At 39.2% G+C, this 17,896-nt stretch overlaps 1 protein-coding gene across 5 annotated transcripts in view; it reads left to right on the top strand.

Annotated features, from left to right (window-relative positions):
- vps13d (vacuolar protein sorting 13 homolog D) overlaps window positions 1-17,119 on the top strand; it is a 42,861-nt gene extending 25,742 nt beyond the window's left edge. For 3 of the 5 annotated variants that reach the window (XM_058409255.1, XM_058409256.1, XM_058409253.1), the window contains 11 exons: window positions 866-1,015; window positions 1,150-1,302; window positions 1,441-1,537; window positions 1,626-1,795; window positions 2,372-2,506; window positions 2,667-2,834; window positions 7,937-8,069; window positions 8,174-8,369; window positions 12,046-12,177; window positions 14,250-14,490; window positions 14,599-17,119. In XM_058409255.1, coding sequence (XP_058265238.1) covers window positions 866-1,015; window positions 1,150-1,302; window positions 1,441-1,537; window positions 1,626-1,795; window positions 2,372-2,506; window positions 2,667-2,834; window positions 7,937-8,069; window positions 8,174-8,369; window positions 12,046-12,177; window positions 14,250-14,490; window positions 14,599-14,730 — 1,707 coding nt within the window. In that variant the 3' untranslated portion in view covers window positions 14,731-17,119. The remainder of the gene's footprint in view (window positions 1-865; window positions 1,016-1,149; window positions 1,303-1,440; window positions 1,538-1,625; window positions 1,796-2,371; window positions 2,507-2,666; window positions 2,835-7,936; window positions 8,070-8,173; window positions 8,370-12,045; window positions 12,178-14,249; window positions 14,491-14,598) is intronic. The other 2 variants (XM_058409257.1, XM_058409254.1) reach the window with 1 other exon arrangement.
- Window positions 17,120-17,896: the final 777 nt, after the last annotated feature.

The following is a 17,896-nucleotide window of genomic DNA, read 5'->3' as shown; positions in this document are numbered from 1 at the left end:
GTGGATCAGTGATGTTTTGGGTTTGTTTTATGGCTGTATCAGGGGCTTATATGAAGACTGATAGTACCATAAATTCTCCTAAACACCGGGATAATTCAGCCAAAACCTGGTTGCCTCTGTCAAGAGTTTCTGACTTCACCATAGATGTATCTTTCCACAAGACAATGAGCTTAAAGGAGTAGATCAAGATCCCATGCTTGTTAGACATTACAGGAAGAGACTCACTGCTGTGATTCATTACAAATTATGGGTAATCTTCATAATACATACAAAACATAAATATAAATAATGACGAAGATTTTGGGGACAGACATCCAGAGCTGTCACTGCCGGTCAGAGTGTGTGTGTGTGTGTGTGTGTGTGGATGATAGTACTGAGACAGTTCAATCAGAGGAGATGAGTTGTTGGTGTTAAATATAAATATATGTTTTGCAACAAAAAAAAGACGCTTTAGTTTATTCAGATATCACTTTGGCATGTTTTGTTCTTTTTAAATGCTAATCTTCATAAAGGGTGCCAATAATTTTGGAAGGCCCTGTAAATATGTTTTGAAAGTCTTCACAGGATGAAAGTCACTAATGAGAGTGTTGCACTCATATTTATATGATGTTCTTCAATCCAAATACTGATTACAAGTGATTCAATATGAGCTGTGTGCTGTTATATACACCGTACATGTGGTCCACATCATATTTATGTGCACCCAAGTACTCATTTATTCTCAATGTCAAAATAACAATGAGAAGCTTGTAAACTGTAGCTATTCGCTAACATTGCCGAATTTAGAGTAATTATTTAAGGACAACCCAACTCGTTCAAACAAACAAGGCCATAGCATAGTAAAGCTTACCTTTTGTTCTTGCAGGTGTTGATAAACCTGGAGGATGGAGTAGGTCTGTCTCTGGTAAACAAGGTGCCAGAGGAGCTGGCGTTCGCCACACTATCTGGTATCAACCTGCACTATACACGCACTGCTGCCAGCCAAGTCCTGGAGCTCAGTGTGAAGAAAATCCAGGTACCTGAAGCAAAAAAGTTGCATTTTTCCCATGTTTACTTGAGGAGAGTAGGAATGGTTTTGAATTTTGGTCTCGTGTGTCTCTCTATGCTTTCTTTTCCTATTTCCCCCATTTCTCTGTGTCTGTCCGTCAGGTGGATAACCAGCTCTTGGGTTGCACACAGCCAGTGATGCTGTTTGTAACTCCCACTGTAACCAGTGAGGGCACAGTGGTGGATTGCGGGCCTGCTCTGCAAGTCAATGCTGTCAAAGTGCCCAGCAGTCTAATGCTTACAGAGCTATTCAAGGTAAATCCCTAGGTTTTGATATATTTCTCGTTGTTATGAAATACTTTGCTGAAGTAATTATTCAGTTGTGGAATATTTCCATGTAGTTGTCTAATATTTTACTGTCATTTTGGATGATTATTCTTTTGCTTTACTCAGCATCTTATGATCACTGCTCTACGCTTCACGGTCATCATAGAAGAGAAACTCTTGCTCAAGCTGCTGGCATTCTTTGGCTATGGTAAAACAGAAGGAGGTATGAAAAACCACTATGTGGTCCCTTTGAGTTAAAAAGTTATGTTTTAATAAGATTATTAGTGCTTCATAAAAGTTGTGTACGACAGAGGAAGGGCGGTGTGTTTCAGAGGTTGAGAAGGTGGACGAGAACCTGTATGAGAAGGCCAGTGAGGAAGCAGGACCTCAAAAACGGTACTACTTCGAGAACCTGAAGATCAGTCTCCCCCAGGTTAAACTAAGTGTCTTCACCTCACACAAGCTGCCTCCAGACCTGAAGGTAAAATTAACACACCAGCACCAGTAAAGCTGATATATTTCACAAACCCAAGCTTTATGGATAGTGAAGCCTAGGAAGTGCACACCTCCTGGGCTTGACACACTCCATCACATTTTCTAGTCAGTTTGCATTTTACTTCAGGCAGCCAGGTGCAGGAGCTGACCACACCAGATGATTAGCCCAGGAACAGCAAAGTTGTAGTGTCAGTAACACATATAAAATATCTATTTGCTTAAATAAATCATTTAATTAGGTATGCACCAACTCGATGCTGCAATTATCAGATCTGATCTCTGTGGAAATTATTTTATATATAAGTTAAAACTACACCTGTGATGTTTTCCGATTTTGGCAACAGAAGCTACAGGTTTGGTATTGATGTTTGATTTGGTATTTGAAATGTAAAAATAAAGGGATATGTGTCTATCTATATTTAATCATAAACTCATAAAAGAAAGAAAGATTAATAGTAATATTTCTATTTGCCATACGTTTTTTTTTAACGGATTAGCAACATTGGAATGGGTACAGGGTTTAATTAAAAATGTGATTTTTGTGCCGATTCGCTGTTTGCAGACTCTGAAGGGAACTCTGGGAATCCCACTGATCAGATTTGAGGATGCAATCATCAATATGTATCCCTTCACTCGAGTCCACCCGTATGAAACCCAGGAAATTATCATCAATGACATACTCAAGCACTTCAGAGAGGTAAGGCTCTGTGCATCATCAGTTTCAATCGGTTTTAACATACAAGAGCACAGTAAAAAAAAAAAAAAAGTTCCTTTTTGTTTCAGATGTTAAAAACACAATGTTTAAATGAACCTGCACATTCTCATGCCTTTTTTTGCTGGTATATTGTGACGTGCAGGAGCTGATGAGTCAGGCTGCTCAGATACTTGGCTCAGTGGACTTCTTGGGCAATCCCATGGGTTTACTAAATGATGTCTCTGAGGGAGTGTCTGAACTCATCAAATATGGAAATGTGGGAGGCCTGATCCGCAACGTAACACATGGGGTCTCCAACTCGGCAGCTAAGGTAATGCTCTGAAACTTGTTTAGGTCTTGATACAGTGACACCTGACCATCACACCCATATGTGCTGCATCACTGATCCACATATGTGGGCCTTCCCTAAACTGCTTACATGAGGTACATGAATTGTCTAGAATGTCTGTATGTTGTAGCATTAAGATTTCTCTTCTCTGGCACTAAGAGGCCCAGCCCTGTTCCAGCATTAGTGCTCCTATGCACAAAGCGATGTCTATTAACTCATAGTCATTGTGAAAGTACTTGAGTGGCCTGCACAGAGCCCTGACCTCAACCCCACAGAATACCTTTGGGATGAACTGGAAAGCTTGACTGCATGCAAGGACATCTGGCCCAACATCAATGCTCGACTTCAACAGTGCTCTTACGGTTTATTGGGATAATATTCACAGCCAAAATCTAGTGTAAAGCCTTGCATGAAGAGTAAAGGTTATTATAACAGTAAAAGAAGAGGTAAGTCTGAAATCACATGCTCAGCAACATTTGGCCATCTAGTGTGTTTTCCCAAGCATTTTAGCCCTTCAGCCATCCCACTTTTACATAGTGATTCTTCTGGCTTTTATGTTTCATTCTTCTTTTTCACAGTATTGTCTTTTTGTGTACTAGCTTACAATGAGCAGTCAGTTCAATCTCTGCTTACAAAGCAATTGGGGGTTTTTTAAAACAGCACGATAATTCACCATCTTTTTTTGTTGTTTTTGGCTTGTATTCAATAGTAGGTTGGAATTTCAAGTTGGTTTGTTTGCTAAATTGCTATTAAAACAACATTTCTCTGAATATTTGCAGGTAAAAGATCACAGTTCATTCGCTTACGTCATAAACCTGAACATTGTGTTTTGATATGCATTACATGATAGACGGTAGTAACAAAAAAACGTAATCTAAGAGCAGAAACTCTGTTACTACTGTAGGTTTTACTACTAAAAAAAGGTTTAGTTAAACTGTCAAGTAGTGTCGATGCTTCTATGAAAGTACTCAAGTGTGTGTCTGCATCATGCCAAGAAGAAGTACACCAGCCACGACCTAAGAAACATAAAAGCATAGTATTGTAGGAGGGTGTGTGTGGCAGTGGTAACTCAGTGGTTAAGTCACTGGAAGGTTGTGAGTTCAAATCCCAGGGCCACCAAGCTGCCAGTGCATAATAGCATCTGCCAAATGCCATAAATGAAAATTAAAACGAATGAAAAAGTGTACATTTTTTCTCCCACGATTATATTTACTACACACATTTACATCTTATGAAAATCTCATTGCGCTGACAGACTAGTGTTGTAGCAGATGGTGTGTACAGTAGTGTGTGTGGTCAGACCATAATCTTGCTCCAGCCTGCACATCCAGTCCTGCAGCCAGCTCCCAGCAGGTCTGTTTAGCTCCAGGTCTCTCAGTGGCAGCCAGTTCCCAGTCAGCTAGCCCCTTTCCCTTTAGTCCTTCCCTCATGGTTTACTGTTCTGGTCAGGAGAGCATGCTGAGAGAGCTGGCTTTATCATCAAACTTCATTATACATTCCTGCAGAAGCTTCTGCTCAATAATCACCAAAGCTGGTTTTCAGTTCATTAGGCTGATTCAGATTGCTTGTGCCTCCGAACATGTTAGAACTGACTGAAACAAATGAACTGGGAAAAAAAGATGAGAGACATGACTGATGTCTTCTTATGCTGACTACCTGGGAATAGTTTCCACCCGTTCTTAATTTTCTTTGTTGCCACTGGCAAATTTTCATAACAAAATAAAACTATATTACTCCCTGTACACAAATTTCCAAGAATGGGTCAAATAAAATGTTTTGCCAAAGCCTGCCCTTACCTCATAAAAATTGCATGCTATAATTTTCAATAGGGCAAAATCTTAAAAATGATTTGAAAGCTTTTGATGATTTGTTGAATAAACTTTAGGGAATAGTTTAGTCATTTTATTTCCTTTTAAACTTTTTGAAATCTTTTTTTTTCTGATACGTGTAATTATTATTATTATTATTATTTTTTTTTTCTTTTCATTATTTTTTTCTTTTTTTGTAATTTGTTAGATGTTCAAGTATTCCTTCATCTGTATTATGGACTGCAATCCTAATCATGTATGCATCTATCCAGCTATGCTGCTGTCATTACAGAACACTTTGACCAATGTCAAAATCTGTCAGTCTGTGACATATTACATTCCCAGTTAATAAAATGGAAACCTTAACTCTTGAATAGTTTCTCCATCTTTACCTTGTATACATTGACACCTCTGAGCGCTGCACCCTGTGAAACAAGTTTATTACTGCCACACTTTGGCTGGATCCCACACAATTGCACAACCACACACGTTCAGAGTTCCAACTAAACTAAAGGACCTAATGGTTTGAGCAGGGAGATGGGAGGGCCATAAACTTGAAAGCATTCTCCTCTTGCTCACCCTCCCCCCCAGATACAGATCTGCTAAGTGTATTGGTTTAGTTTCACAGCAGAGCTTAAAAAAGACAGAGGAGTAGGAGGAGAGAATTGGAGCTGGCCTTCAGTTGAACTCACCAGGGACTTTGCTTGGAGAGGTCATCCCAAGTTCATGCCTGGCTCCTGCCGGAACTCAGCAGAATGCGCCTGTGTTTACCCAGAGCTCAGGCTCCAGTAGGGAGCTCTCTCAGCCTGTAACACAAACCCACTTCCAGGAGGCACCTGCTGGGGATCGGGTGGGGGGGCCCTTTGGGTAAAGTCAGATCAACTGTGCCGAGAGGGTGGGAAGCCACCCCACTAGACAAATTACTGCCTGATATATTTGACAGCTGAATGAGGCACTGTGAAAAATCAGCGTCATCATAGCATCTCAGCATTGCTATGAGAAGAAGCACTCCACTGGTGCAGTAAATGTTTTCCTAGTCATGGGTTACTTAATGTCATGAAAGACGGATGCGTCATTTATCTTCTGAACAGTTAACAGAGTGCAGACTTTATGTTTCATCAGTTCTTCACAATCGCAAAGTCATACTCTAATTTCCTACCGAAAGGCATTGAGAAGAATTTTTCTCAAGAGTAGAACTTCTGCTGTGTCTATTACTGGACACAAAAAAAAAAACCCCACATTTTGTATGTGTGACTGAATGAAAACGACTTTCTGGGTCATGTGTATAGAAGGACCTTTGACTAAGACAAATGAGTTATCAATCACTTCACACTGGGAGCCACAATAAGTCATTGATCGTGTCCAAAGCAGACTGTCCACTCCTTAGGGACCCTGCAGGAGGCTTTTAACAGGCTGAAAGGGCCAATGTTGGCATCACAACTGCTTGTTACTTTAACAGACAAGCTCTTGAATGGGATGAAGATTTATTGAGACATGAATTGAAAATCACATCACCTTTTGAGTGGCTTGAATTTGTCAGGGCAAACATTCACATTAAGAACATCTTGCTGACAGTTGCGAGATTTATTTTCTAAGATGTAACAAGTACAAAGCAACTCAAATTCTGACGTGATTTTAGCAAATTGACTAGTTCTGGGAGTTTATCAGATGTTCCAGAATATGCTAACACTCAGGGAATTGTGCAAATATAAAACACTGCTGTACTGACAGCTTCAAGCTTTCCAAAAAGCACACTTGGACTTTTCAGCTTGTGTAAGAGTATTTGTACATATTTGATCAGTTTTGAGGGGAATTTATCTGGAATGAAACTGTGTAAAGATTTTCCATTGAGGCAAAATGTCCTTTTACAGAAACTGGGCAAAACTATTGGATTTAGTTCCACAGAGGCTTCAGGTCCAAAACAAAAGTTTTTCATTGTAATTTTGCTGGCTAGCAGTAGAATTATTCACGAGCAATTGGAAATTATTGCCCTTATTTGTCATTGTACAAGTACAGTGAAATATCATTTTGCTACTTTCCAAGTATGATGCTTAGTGTTGGTGAGACATTCACTGATGGAAAATAGCGGAGTACAGCCTCTTTTGTGACTAAAGATTAAGTATGCACTGATGGAAAATAGCAGAATAGACTGTCATTGTTGGCTTTTTAACATTTGTTTTGTCAAAGTAGTTGGAAAAAGACATCTTGGAGCCCATTTCCATTTCCGTTAACCCATTAATGGACTCACTTCAGTGCAAATATTTGTGACCATTGATTTATTTATTTGTTGTAGACAATTGTCAGGGATCACCTATACTACTATTGTTACTGGTACATAATAGTTTAATAGTTTATAGAGAGAGTTTTGGGGTCTTTTTTCCACATACAGCTCTGATACAACATGCCTGCATTGGATAATGGAAATTGGACTATGGCAGGATGATAAGCATGGCATTCTAATCAGAGATTTTCATTCAGTTTGCCCAACATGGGTTTAAATCACTCAGATTACCTTCCTTACTAGCAGAGGTTTTATTGCACTTGACAGAGCGTTTTCTCATCTACTCTACTAAAATACTACCACACCTCTGATCTCTTTGTGTTCCTCCACCATTCTTTGTGTGTAGACGAACACCTCTAAACTTTGTGTGTGTGTGTGTCTAAACCTATTACGTTACTCTGCCCTGTGAGTGAACATGAAGAAAAAGCAATGCATGCTACATTAGCCTATGTGAGCAGCAATGCAAAGGCATTATCTAGTGACCTTAACACACCATGTTTTATTAATTTAAAACCACATGTAATGATTCGATATATAGCATGCGTTATATGTAAATTCTGTTGATAACTATGCCGAGAAGATCCGATCCTCTTTAGATGCTCGTTTAGAGTTTAATTTTGTGCTACAAAAAATCAAAAGCTGTTTATTTTTCCTAACCATCTGTTTCCTTTCTCCTGTTTATGCTAAACACACACAAATATCTTGTAATTATACACTGATTGGACATTGCTGTCAAAGGAGACATCCCCTCACATCCTCCCTTCCATTGTCCAGACAGCAATGTAGATTGTAAATGGTGATTAAAAAGTCCTTTAAAAGTAAATAGACAAAGCAATAATCTACTTTATAACTGCAGATAGACTGTGCCATATCTATTCTGTAGAAGAGTCACCACTGGTTGTTGGGTTGAATGGTATTGTGAGAGTCACTCTGGTTTTACTTGTAAATCTCCTGAAAGATTCTTGTTCATCTGTTTATTTGTTTTTTGTTTGTAGTTTGCTGGTACTCTGTCAGATGGACTCGGGAAGACCATGGACCACCGGCACCAAAGCGAGCGAGAGTACATCCGTTACCATGGAGCGACCAGTGGGGAGCACTTAGTGGCAGGCATTCATGGACTTGCTCATGGTATGTAAATATGGCATGGGTTTTCAGCGTGTTCACACTGTTACTATGCAGTGTATTCTGGGACGTCTTCTTCTCTCATAGAGTTCTGTTTTTTTATCACCCAGGTATTATTGGTGGCTTGACCAGCGTGATCACATCCACCGTGGAAGGCGTGAAGACGGAAGGTGGCGTAAGCGGCTTTTTCTCAGGTCTAGGCAAAGGCCTGGTTGGGACGGTGACCAAGCCAGTGGCAGGGGCGCTGGATTTTGCCTCAGAGACAGCACAGACTGTTAGAGACATGGCTAGTCTCAGCAACCACAGGTAATGTCCAAAATCAGACATTGCATCACCCAAGTCATCACCTACACACACACCAACAATGCCTTTCCCGCTCTTTTGTGGTTTCTTAATGTTTACAGCGTTCTGGGCCATGGTGTGAACTCTCCATAAACACCAGATGTACCTATAAATCCCACCTGCCTTTTAATTAGTTTTTTTTTGTGGCTGGTGAGGTTCCCCTTTTAATGAACTCATCGTAATGATTCGCACCACCACACAAAAGCACTCAAATCGGCCCTGCTCTCTGGTTTAAGAGCCTGCCCTCTGGGTGTGAATCCCCCCACCCCTGGTTCCAATGCTGCCCTACCTGAGCTTTTATGAGGGGGCCCAACAGCAGCTCCTATTACACAGAGTGTCTGGTATGTAAAGCCATTTGTTCTGCATTTGCCTATGTATATGTGAGGCAGCCAGGCGTCGATGGGAATTGGAGTCACTGCACAAAGTGTTTGTAGCTTTTCTGGTCCAACTGGAGAAGGAATGAGAGCATTTCCTGCCTTCCAACCCCGAGTGTTTGTGTGTGGGCGTGTATATGTGTGTGGGGGACCTGCTGGTGAACTGTGCAGTGGGGAGCTGGAGAGGGTTGGGGGGGAAGCATTCGGAGCGTGCCTGCCACAGTGCGGCGAGGAGTTCAGCCAGAGTTCACACCAAATATGTGCTGGATTCATGGGTCACAGTGGACACTGCCTGTCCGTTAGTACACTCAAAAACACACAGGTACAGCAATGTTTCATTCTCTTATTGTCTTTATGGACACTTAAACACTAAACGACACTATAGATCAGTTCTATATTTCGGGTTCCAAATACTCTAGTCCCCATTAAGCTTCCTTTCAGGCTCATAAGAAATCCTAGGCCCAAGACATTCTGCATTGTTGTGGTTTATTTGTGTGCAAACATTGCAGTGAATGAGATGAGAAGCTCACAGGGAATCGTTTATTAATGCAGGGTCCTCTGAAGTGCAACAATCCCATTACATCTACGTGCCCAGGACGATCACAAACAGGAAATAAACAAGTAAATGAGATGCAGACCGGAGCGGGTGAAGAGCAGTGCAACTGTCCACATGCATCCATTGCTCTTTTGCCCTGCTAGTGAACTCTCCCTCCTTCATCTCTCAGCGCCCCACCACACAAACACACACGCACGCACACACATTCACATATACACACCCTCATCGCTTCACTATGCAATCCAGGCAGCCTTCCAGAGCCAGCTCAGTTACAATCCCAAAACAAAGCAGGGAAGTGCTGGAGGGGCAGCATCAGGGGCCCAGTCTTAGGCCAAATAAGCACCTTCTCCAAGCTCATAACTGTCAGTTACATCTGAAAAGCATGTCACTTCCTTTATTCCTGCACAGCATATGAAATTCTCTTTGTGGTTGCCTGTGAACTTGCTTTCCTTACTGATGGAGGCATTGTTGGGATGTGGCTCAGTGATTCCTTCTCAGGCTTCTGATTAGATAGTTATGCTTCTTTTCTCTTCTGATTATACAGGTTCATGTTTCAGTATTATTATATACTCTACATACCTGAAGAGGAATGCTGAGTTGGATTGAAGAGATGGGACTGGGTTTTTCCCTCAATAAACACGACAAGAGCCGCACATGCAAATGAGAGTTCTGTTATAACACACAGGTCACCCGAAGCATCACTAAAAATATTTCATTTCATTTAAAATTATCATACAGTTTTCATAATAACGACACTGTGGTTGCTGGGAATTTTCTTTTGAGTTATTCTTTACTGCCTGATTTTTGCATAAATTAAAATGCAGGAGGATTCAGTTAGAGTCAGTTTATAGCGGTTTTAAAAATCAGTATCGTCACAAACAGCTTTACAAAAATATATAAATTTACAATAGAAATGAAAGATTTTTCTAACGACATGCTATTAGGAAGAAACTCAAACACAAAAGGGAGCCCATCCTCGTCTGGGTGACATTATTAATAATGAATTCAGAAATAACCCTGATGATCATATAGTTTTAATTTGAAGTATATTTTGTTCGGTGATTTAATAATGTATAGTGATTCCAAATTATTAAAAAGAGCGTTGCAAAGTGATCTAATACTTGAGTCAATTCTATAACAGCTATGATTATATGGTCTATCATATAGTGCACAGTACAACGAGCACTCGTTCCATCTTAAGAATAACTTATTTAAAAGAAGCTTAGTTGAAAAGTTGAAACTTTCCAGAGAGTAATTTGAAGTTAATTTGACAGAGAGCTTGATGCCCAGTGGTTCACCTCACCTGATCATGTAGGTGTGGCGTGGTGTGCTGAAAGAAACACCTCTGCTGTACTACTGGATTACTCTCAGGCTCCGCCCTCAGGTTTGCTGCTCATGCTTTTTCTCGGAAGTGAACAAGAAGTAAGAGCTGTTTGTTTGCACCCATTGACAGCTGATTGGCTGGACTCCAAGCCCTGAGCCTGACCTGGAGTTGAACTCTATTGTTTGAACAGCACAATCGAGCATAGGGCATTATGTGCAAGTGCCTTTTAGAGTGAAGGGTGAGGTTAGAGGGGGAGAGGTTAGAAGTCTCATTGGATACTCAGAGCCAGATCTCATGACTTATGGTTATGATTATGATCCATGTCTCAGCGAGCTGGCCAAGGACGTGTGGGAATGTTGGTTTCTCTTTTTGTTGGTTTCGAATGTGGGTTTCATCTTTCTTTCTTTTTTTTTAAGCTTCTACACAATTAACAGTTTTGGAATTTTCTATCTTATTATATGCACCTTGTATTTTCCAAAGTCTACTACAGCCTCTTTGTAAACCAAGATTGGCTTTTGCTTTTCAGCTTTTTTGAGATTGGCACATCAGATTATCCCACAATTAATAATTTGACAAAAAAAATTTTTTTTTACCATTATTTGTACTTTTTCCCCCTCATGCTTTTTATTAAGACCTTAGGTTTAGATCAGCAGCAGCAGCTGCAGAAATACAGGGCACAGTTTAAACAGAACAGGGAAGCGAAATACACTGGCGTCTTTGTGAATCAACTGGAAACCATCAGCTCTAATCAAATGACTGTGAGCTCAGATTTAAGCCAGATGTAGGAATTTCAGTTCAGCCTGCGGTGGCAGCCAAGGAGAGGGTCAATCTTAGGAGAAGTGAGACTCAGGTTTTGCCTTGGCATTGGAACCACTTGTCCTGTTTGACCTAAACCATGCTGCTTTAATGGGCTACTAAAGATGAACTCTGCTATTCATCTGATCAAGTGTTTGGCTGTGGGAGCTAAAAGGCAAACATTGTACATGTTGTTCATTAGTCAAATAAGAAGATAGGAAATAACTGTGATCACTGAGTAAGCTTTCAGTCAGCACCTTGTCTAGAAGTATGTGCACTTCTTTTCAGCTCTCTAGATCTCTGCTTTCGACAACATTTTGTGTCTGATTGTATAAATAGTGTCTCACAATAGGGAATTGTAAACCAGAATAGAGGTCAAACAAAATATTGTTCTGTTTGTACAATGTTCATTTTGATCAGTTATACACAATCAGAGTTATCGGACTAGACACTCTTTTATGAAGCTTTGTCATCAGTGTTTTTCCAGTCACAGTAATACTGATGACTAGTGCTCTGTTTTATGCATTTTTAAAGGTATTACGATTTTGTCCTAAAGTAAGTATGTCTCTTTGTGTGTTGGGGTTGAAATAGGCTGAGTGTACAGCGAGTGAGGAAACCCCGGTGCTGTAAAGGCCCTCAGGGTCTGCTGCCTCGCTTCTCCTCTACACAAGCCGATGGACAGGAGCAACTCTTTCACCTCACAGATAACATCCACTCTGAATAGTAAGTATGCAGCTCAAATTTCTCATACATCCACAGCATCACGTTTTATTTATCATCTTATCTGACCTATAGTATAAGAAATGGCTTTTACAGTAAGAAATGCTCGCTAAATTACAATTCGGCAGAATAACGGACGTGTCCCGAAAGTCTTTGAGAAAATACATAGGATAAGTTAATGACTTTATTTACAATACATCCTATATTAATTGCCATTTCGTTGAAAACACAGACAGAGTTGTCTCACTCAGCTTTAGCTCCCAGTTTGGCAGCACTGTCATGTGTGATGTGCTTGTCATGTTTCCTAGTAAAGTACATGGCAACCTTGTCAGGTTCTCAAACCAGTCATGCGAATGTTTTCAGTACATCCTTCTTTTGTCAAAGGCATCGGAAAAAGTGCATGATATAAACTAAGTATGAAAAATTTTGGAAGATATGTTGCTAAAAAAAAAAGTGTCCATTTCCTCCCTGTATCTTTTTCCTTTTGTCTACATCACAGGCAAAACAATCTAGTGCCTATTTTCAAGGTCCTTGCTTGGTATACATTTTTACAGTCCTGAAATAGAGACAAGAAAATCTGGACCTTCTTTACCATATATTTATTTTTAAATTAAATGAACTGCATTTGAAGATACCAGACAGACTGGTGCATGCAGCAGCTTCAGGTGGTTTCAGCTTCTGTGCTTGTAGCTGAGCCAGGATAGGTGTTTGCTCCCTCTGTGGGGTAATCCATCCAAATCAGCACTCCTCCTGTGGCCCAGCTAACCTCTCTCCCCTCAGAGGTGCCACAAAAGCCATTATTCTCTCCAGCACATCACCAGACTTGCACACAGCCACGCTGTGCTTTCACTAGAATCACTGCCTCCACACTGTACTAGATATGTGGTCACCTTTTTTTAATATTAAATCTGAATTTGCACAAAATACCAGGTATGAAAAATTGCCTATAATTTACAGAAAGAAGCTTTCATGCTTCTGTGGTGCGTTGACTGAGAGAAAAGACATACAGGGTGATGAAAGCATTGCATTCTCTTAATAGCTGTATACAAAACAACGTATTTGTAATACTTATTAGCAAAAATAGTGTCCAATTTCCCTAATGACGATTAATAAACCATTATTTGTGTCTGCATCCAACCGCACACACTACTAAATGAGCGATATATGTCGGTTTGGTCGCCACTGGGACTGAGCCACAGCCAAACAATTCACAAGTAGGAGGTTTTTAATTTAGTTAAGGCGTGAGTGAACAGACGTGTGGCGTGTGGTACGAAGCCCGTAAATGTGTGGTTGTCCTTAACTGTTTAGTCTGTCTCATAGTGCTTTTTTTAAAGCTACTGGTTTGTTTAGAGTCTGGGATTTAGAACCAACTAAGTTGATAAAAAAAATGGCACAGGCAGGTAAACACAAAAATAATTGCATAGCTACAGGCACACACACAAATAACTGCATGAGATATGCAAACTAACTAACTACATTCCCACACACATCAGAACCAGATGCATGGCACAGAAACTCTTTAACATAATCAATAATAAATTGATGATAAAATAAATAGTTGCCATCAAATTTCATTATCCATTAGTTGGACTGGCTTATGAAGCTGGCTACGTCAATTCACTTTGACACTCTAATGTTTGGAAAAATTGTTATAATTTTTTTCACGTAAGGAATATGAAAATACTTAGGAAGTGTGCTGTCCCAGTTTGAGTCATGCTTATTAACTGTTGTGTATTGAGTTGTCCCAGCTTATCAGTGTTTGGCAGTGAGTGGGGAATCTGAATTAATCAGCTTGGAAGTAGTTTATTTATAGCATACACAATATATTTTCAATATTTCAAGCTTAGGAAACATCCAGTAGATACTTATTATGCATTTCTTTAAAATTGTATGCACTAGATTTGCAATGTGAATTACATCTCATTACTGTTCAGAAAACTTATTTTGAATCAGAAGTTGATGGCAACAAAGTGAATCACTTTTTTTCATACATATTTGTTTTATATGGTGTTAGTGTGGTAATGACCATGTATGTAGTATTTTATGTACATTAATTCATTGCTCTGGTTCTTTAGCTTTATTGCCGTGGAGCCCATAGACAGCTACTGTGTGCTCATCTCCTCTAAAGTTGTGTACTTCCTAAAGCCCGGGGAATACGTGGATCGGGAATCCATTTTTCTGGAGGTAAAATATGATGATCTTTATCACTGCCTGGTCTCCAAGGATCGTGGGAAAGTGTATGTTCAGCTCACCAAGAAAGCCGAAAGCACTAGTAGCGGCGTAGCCATCCCAGGGCCGTCACATCAGAAGCCCATGGTAAGAAAACTTGCTATATATTCTGGATAATTTAGTCTATAAATTAATAAACTGTCCCATAAGCATGTTTAGTTTGACCTGTAAAAGCAGTGACTTTCACTCTACCAGGTTCACGTATGGAGTGAGAGCCTGGCAGTGAAGATCTCGCAAGAAATTAACTATGCCAAGAGCCTTTACTATGAGCAGCAGCTCATGTTACCCCCCAGCGAGAATGAGGATAGTTTGCAATTGGACTCCTGATGAAATGAATTCATGTTTGGTCGAGGTCTGTTTATTTTTCCTTGCACTGTTTTTAAGGCATCCGTGAAGAGCGAGTGCACACGTCACTGAAGGGTTTGTTTCATGATGCAAACGAGTCTACTGTAATATTCCCCATAAAGCACATTTAACTGGCAAATATGCAAGATTTAACTCCTCTCTTAAACGTAGAAGATTGTTATTTTGTTTTACAGATGTTTATATAGTTTGAGTGGATACTGTTGCTAAAATTATTAAAGAACAAAATTCATTCATTAATTTAAAATTAAAACAAATCTTGTATATGTTTGTTTATAGGGCAGTTATAACCAGTTTGACACTACTGTCATGTACATATTATGGAGACGTTTGAGGGACAAGTATAATATATACAATGTACAAAACTGCCTTTAAAATAGTTTTCTATGTAAATGAGAGAATCGTGTGGTTGAAGAACTTGCACTGATGTAAATGTAAGAAACTGCTGCTGCCCTCATTGCTGTGCGGTAAATAGATATATATATAACACACACGATTAACAGGGAAGTGTAAATAATATATCACTGCTCATTTATCACTCATCACGCAGAAGAGCCCTGAGAACTGAAAACCACTAATATTTTTATTTATTTATATCTGTTTTCTTTCTATGAGGCATTTTCCATGATAGTGACATTTGGGGAAAATGTTAATTTTCAGTAATAACCTGTATGTCTTCTGTCTGAAAGGCAAACAGTGCACCAAAGTATATAATATTATATACTTATAATATTATTATAATATTATATACTATATAATATTATGAGACTGAACCACTACAGTAATCACTAATACTTGGCCTGGACATGAACTGTATAGATTAATTACTTTCTTTGCAAATAGGTTATTGCTCATCTGTGAAAGATTTTGGTGCCTTTTTTGTTATTTTTCTTAATTTTTTTCCTCCTTTTCTTTCATCATTTTTTTTGTACTGCTGGTTGAATCCAGGTTTCATTTCTCCATTGTCTGCTACTAAACCGATTTGTGTGGAAGCCTGGGAAAACCATTTCTAATGTCAAATTTTCATCTTTTCTCCAATGTGAAATGTTTTCTGAACTGAAACGTGTTCATCTTTTCACCCTATCCGAACCACAAGTAAAGTAACATGTCCGAGATTCATCTCTCTCTTCAGTTTAGACACACCATTGTGCTCATTTTCTAAAAGCAGTTCATTTTAACATGCAATAAATAAGCTGTACTCATTCTAACATATTATCTGTCACATGTTTTATCATATAAATGTATTCATCATTTATCTCTTCCGTCTCTTCCCTCTTATCACCCGAGATAAACGTTCTGTACTCATGGCTACATGTTTTTATTAGACGCTTTAAGATGATTGTCGGTTGTCACAGAGAGTGTAACTGCTCTGGTCTGTTTTGATGATAACGTTGCAGCCATTTTGACAGCTGCAACCTGTTCACACACTTATTCAATTAGACTTGTGTACTTATTTGTTAGAGCATCCAACAACCTGATTAAAGCATGACCTTTACTGTCAGAGGAAATCACATTCAGCCTGCAAGGTTTTAGACGTATTTAGGCAAACTGACTGCATTTCCTCCTGTGTTTTAGTTTTAGACATCATCATGCTATTTGCACAAAAAAAATAGACTAAAATATTAAATAAATAACAATAATTAGTAGAGGATACATCAGTGTTTTATTGGCCAGTTTTAGGAATTCAGCCACGGAGGCAACCGGCAGGTTTTCCCAAACCACCACACACACACAAAATTTACTGAAATCTTAATCATTTCACTTCTGGTTCTTCCCTCATAATATTTTTTTTTGCACATTATTTTCCTTTCTATTTATATCATACCACTGCCATTAAAATAATTTCGACTACACTGATCTATGCACATTAGGTTTGTTAGTTATTGTATGTTAACAGGTTTACAAACGACCAAAGACAAAACGAAATTAATGAATTCGTCCTTCGCTCTCTTACTCAGCTCTGTGTATCTGAGGTCTCGATAGCCTAGCCTATCTACCACCTACTCCAAATGTAAAGGAATGTCAGATTTGTTGAAATAGGAGGAATAGGAATTTGTGATGTTTACTTCAGTCAGCTTGAACAATTTTTTCTTTGCATTAGTAGTTTCCCTGCATCGGTGAGTGAAGTAAGCGAATACGTGTGACAGATCAGTTCAGTGCAACAGTTTGAAAGGCTAGTAGGATAAAAACAACTGCCCAGAGACATCAGGTGACTCACACATTGTACAGATCTCATTGTTTTAAATGTGTATATTGTAAAGCCTAATAAAACTTGTGGTTTTTAGATTCACAAGAAATTGTTTTTGTTTTTATTAATTATGAATATCCACCCTTTAAATAAATAAATGCCTTAAAATGTTTTGTGGTAGGATCTTTTTCCATATTTGTTTTTATTTTTCTGTTGCCACATATTTCATGAAATATATTCTTAAGGGTCAGTTTATGTGGTTGATTGTTATGTCTGTCTGTTTTTATCTAGCGTCAATACTAGTCCTTAATTGCAGGAAAGGTGAGGCTTATATTATTTGTCACAGAGATCATTAATGTGAGAATTTCTCATCTGAAATAATTCTCAGTTTTGCTCCTGTTTTAAGATTTATTTTGTGCTCTTGTGCAGGCTTGTGTGAACTCTTTATAAACCCGGTGATGTGCAACCTTCCGCTTTAATGCTTGTTTATGACTGACAGCATAATGGCGGCTCCAGGGTCTCCCCCTCACTGAGGAGCAGCTTAGAGTTCATTTGTCTATCTTTCCCCCGCTTGCACACAACTTCATGATGGATGTACACAATGCCAGTCGGCCTGTGGAGCCCAGTCTGTTAACAGCGGCAAGTTTGGCTTAAGGATTTCACTGTGTATCCAGGATAATCTGTCAAAATATTAAACATTACTATATTATGAGCTAAATGAGAGAAAAAAAAAAAATATTCACAGTGTAAGGTTCTGGATCTGTCAGTGTTCTCCTTGATTTCCAGCCTTTGCCTGACACGTCAATTTAATGTGAGATTTTTGAGTGGAAGAATGTGAACAAGAAATTGAACTGGTAAGTCGATCGGTTCAGAAATAAATATTTTGAACCTCAGCGAGACCCAAGAATGCTTTAAAGTTGCAGCAGTGGTAAAAGAAACTAA

This window comes from Hemibagrus wyckioides, linkage group LG15, assembly GCF_019097595.1.
Source record: "Hemibagrus wyckioides isolate EC202008001 linkage group LG15, SWU_Hwy_1.0, whole genome shotgun sequence".
Lineage (NCBI taxonomy): Eukaryota > Metazoa > Chordata > Actinopteri > Siluriformes > Bagridae > Hemibagrus > Hemibagrus wyckioides.
This window is presented reverse-complemented; position numbering and strand designations above follow the sequence as displayed.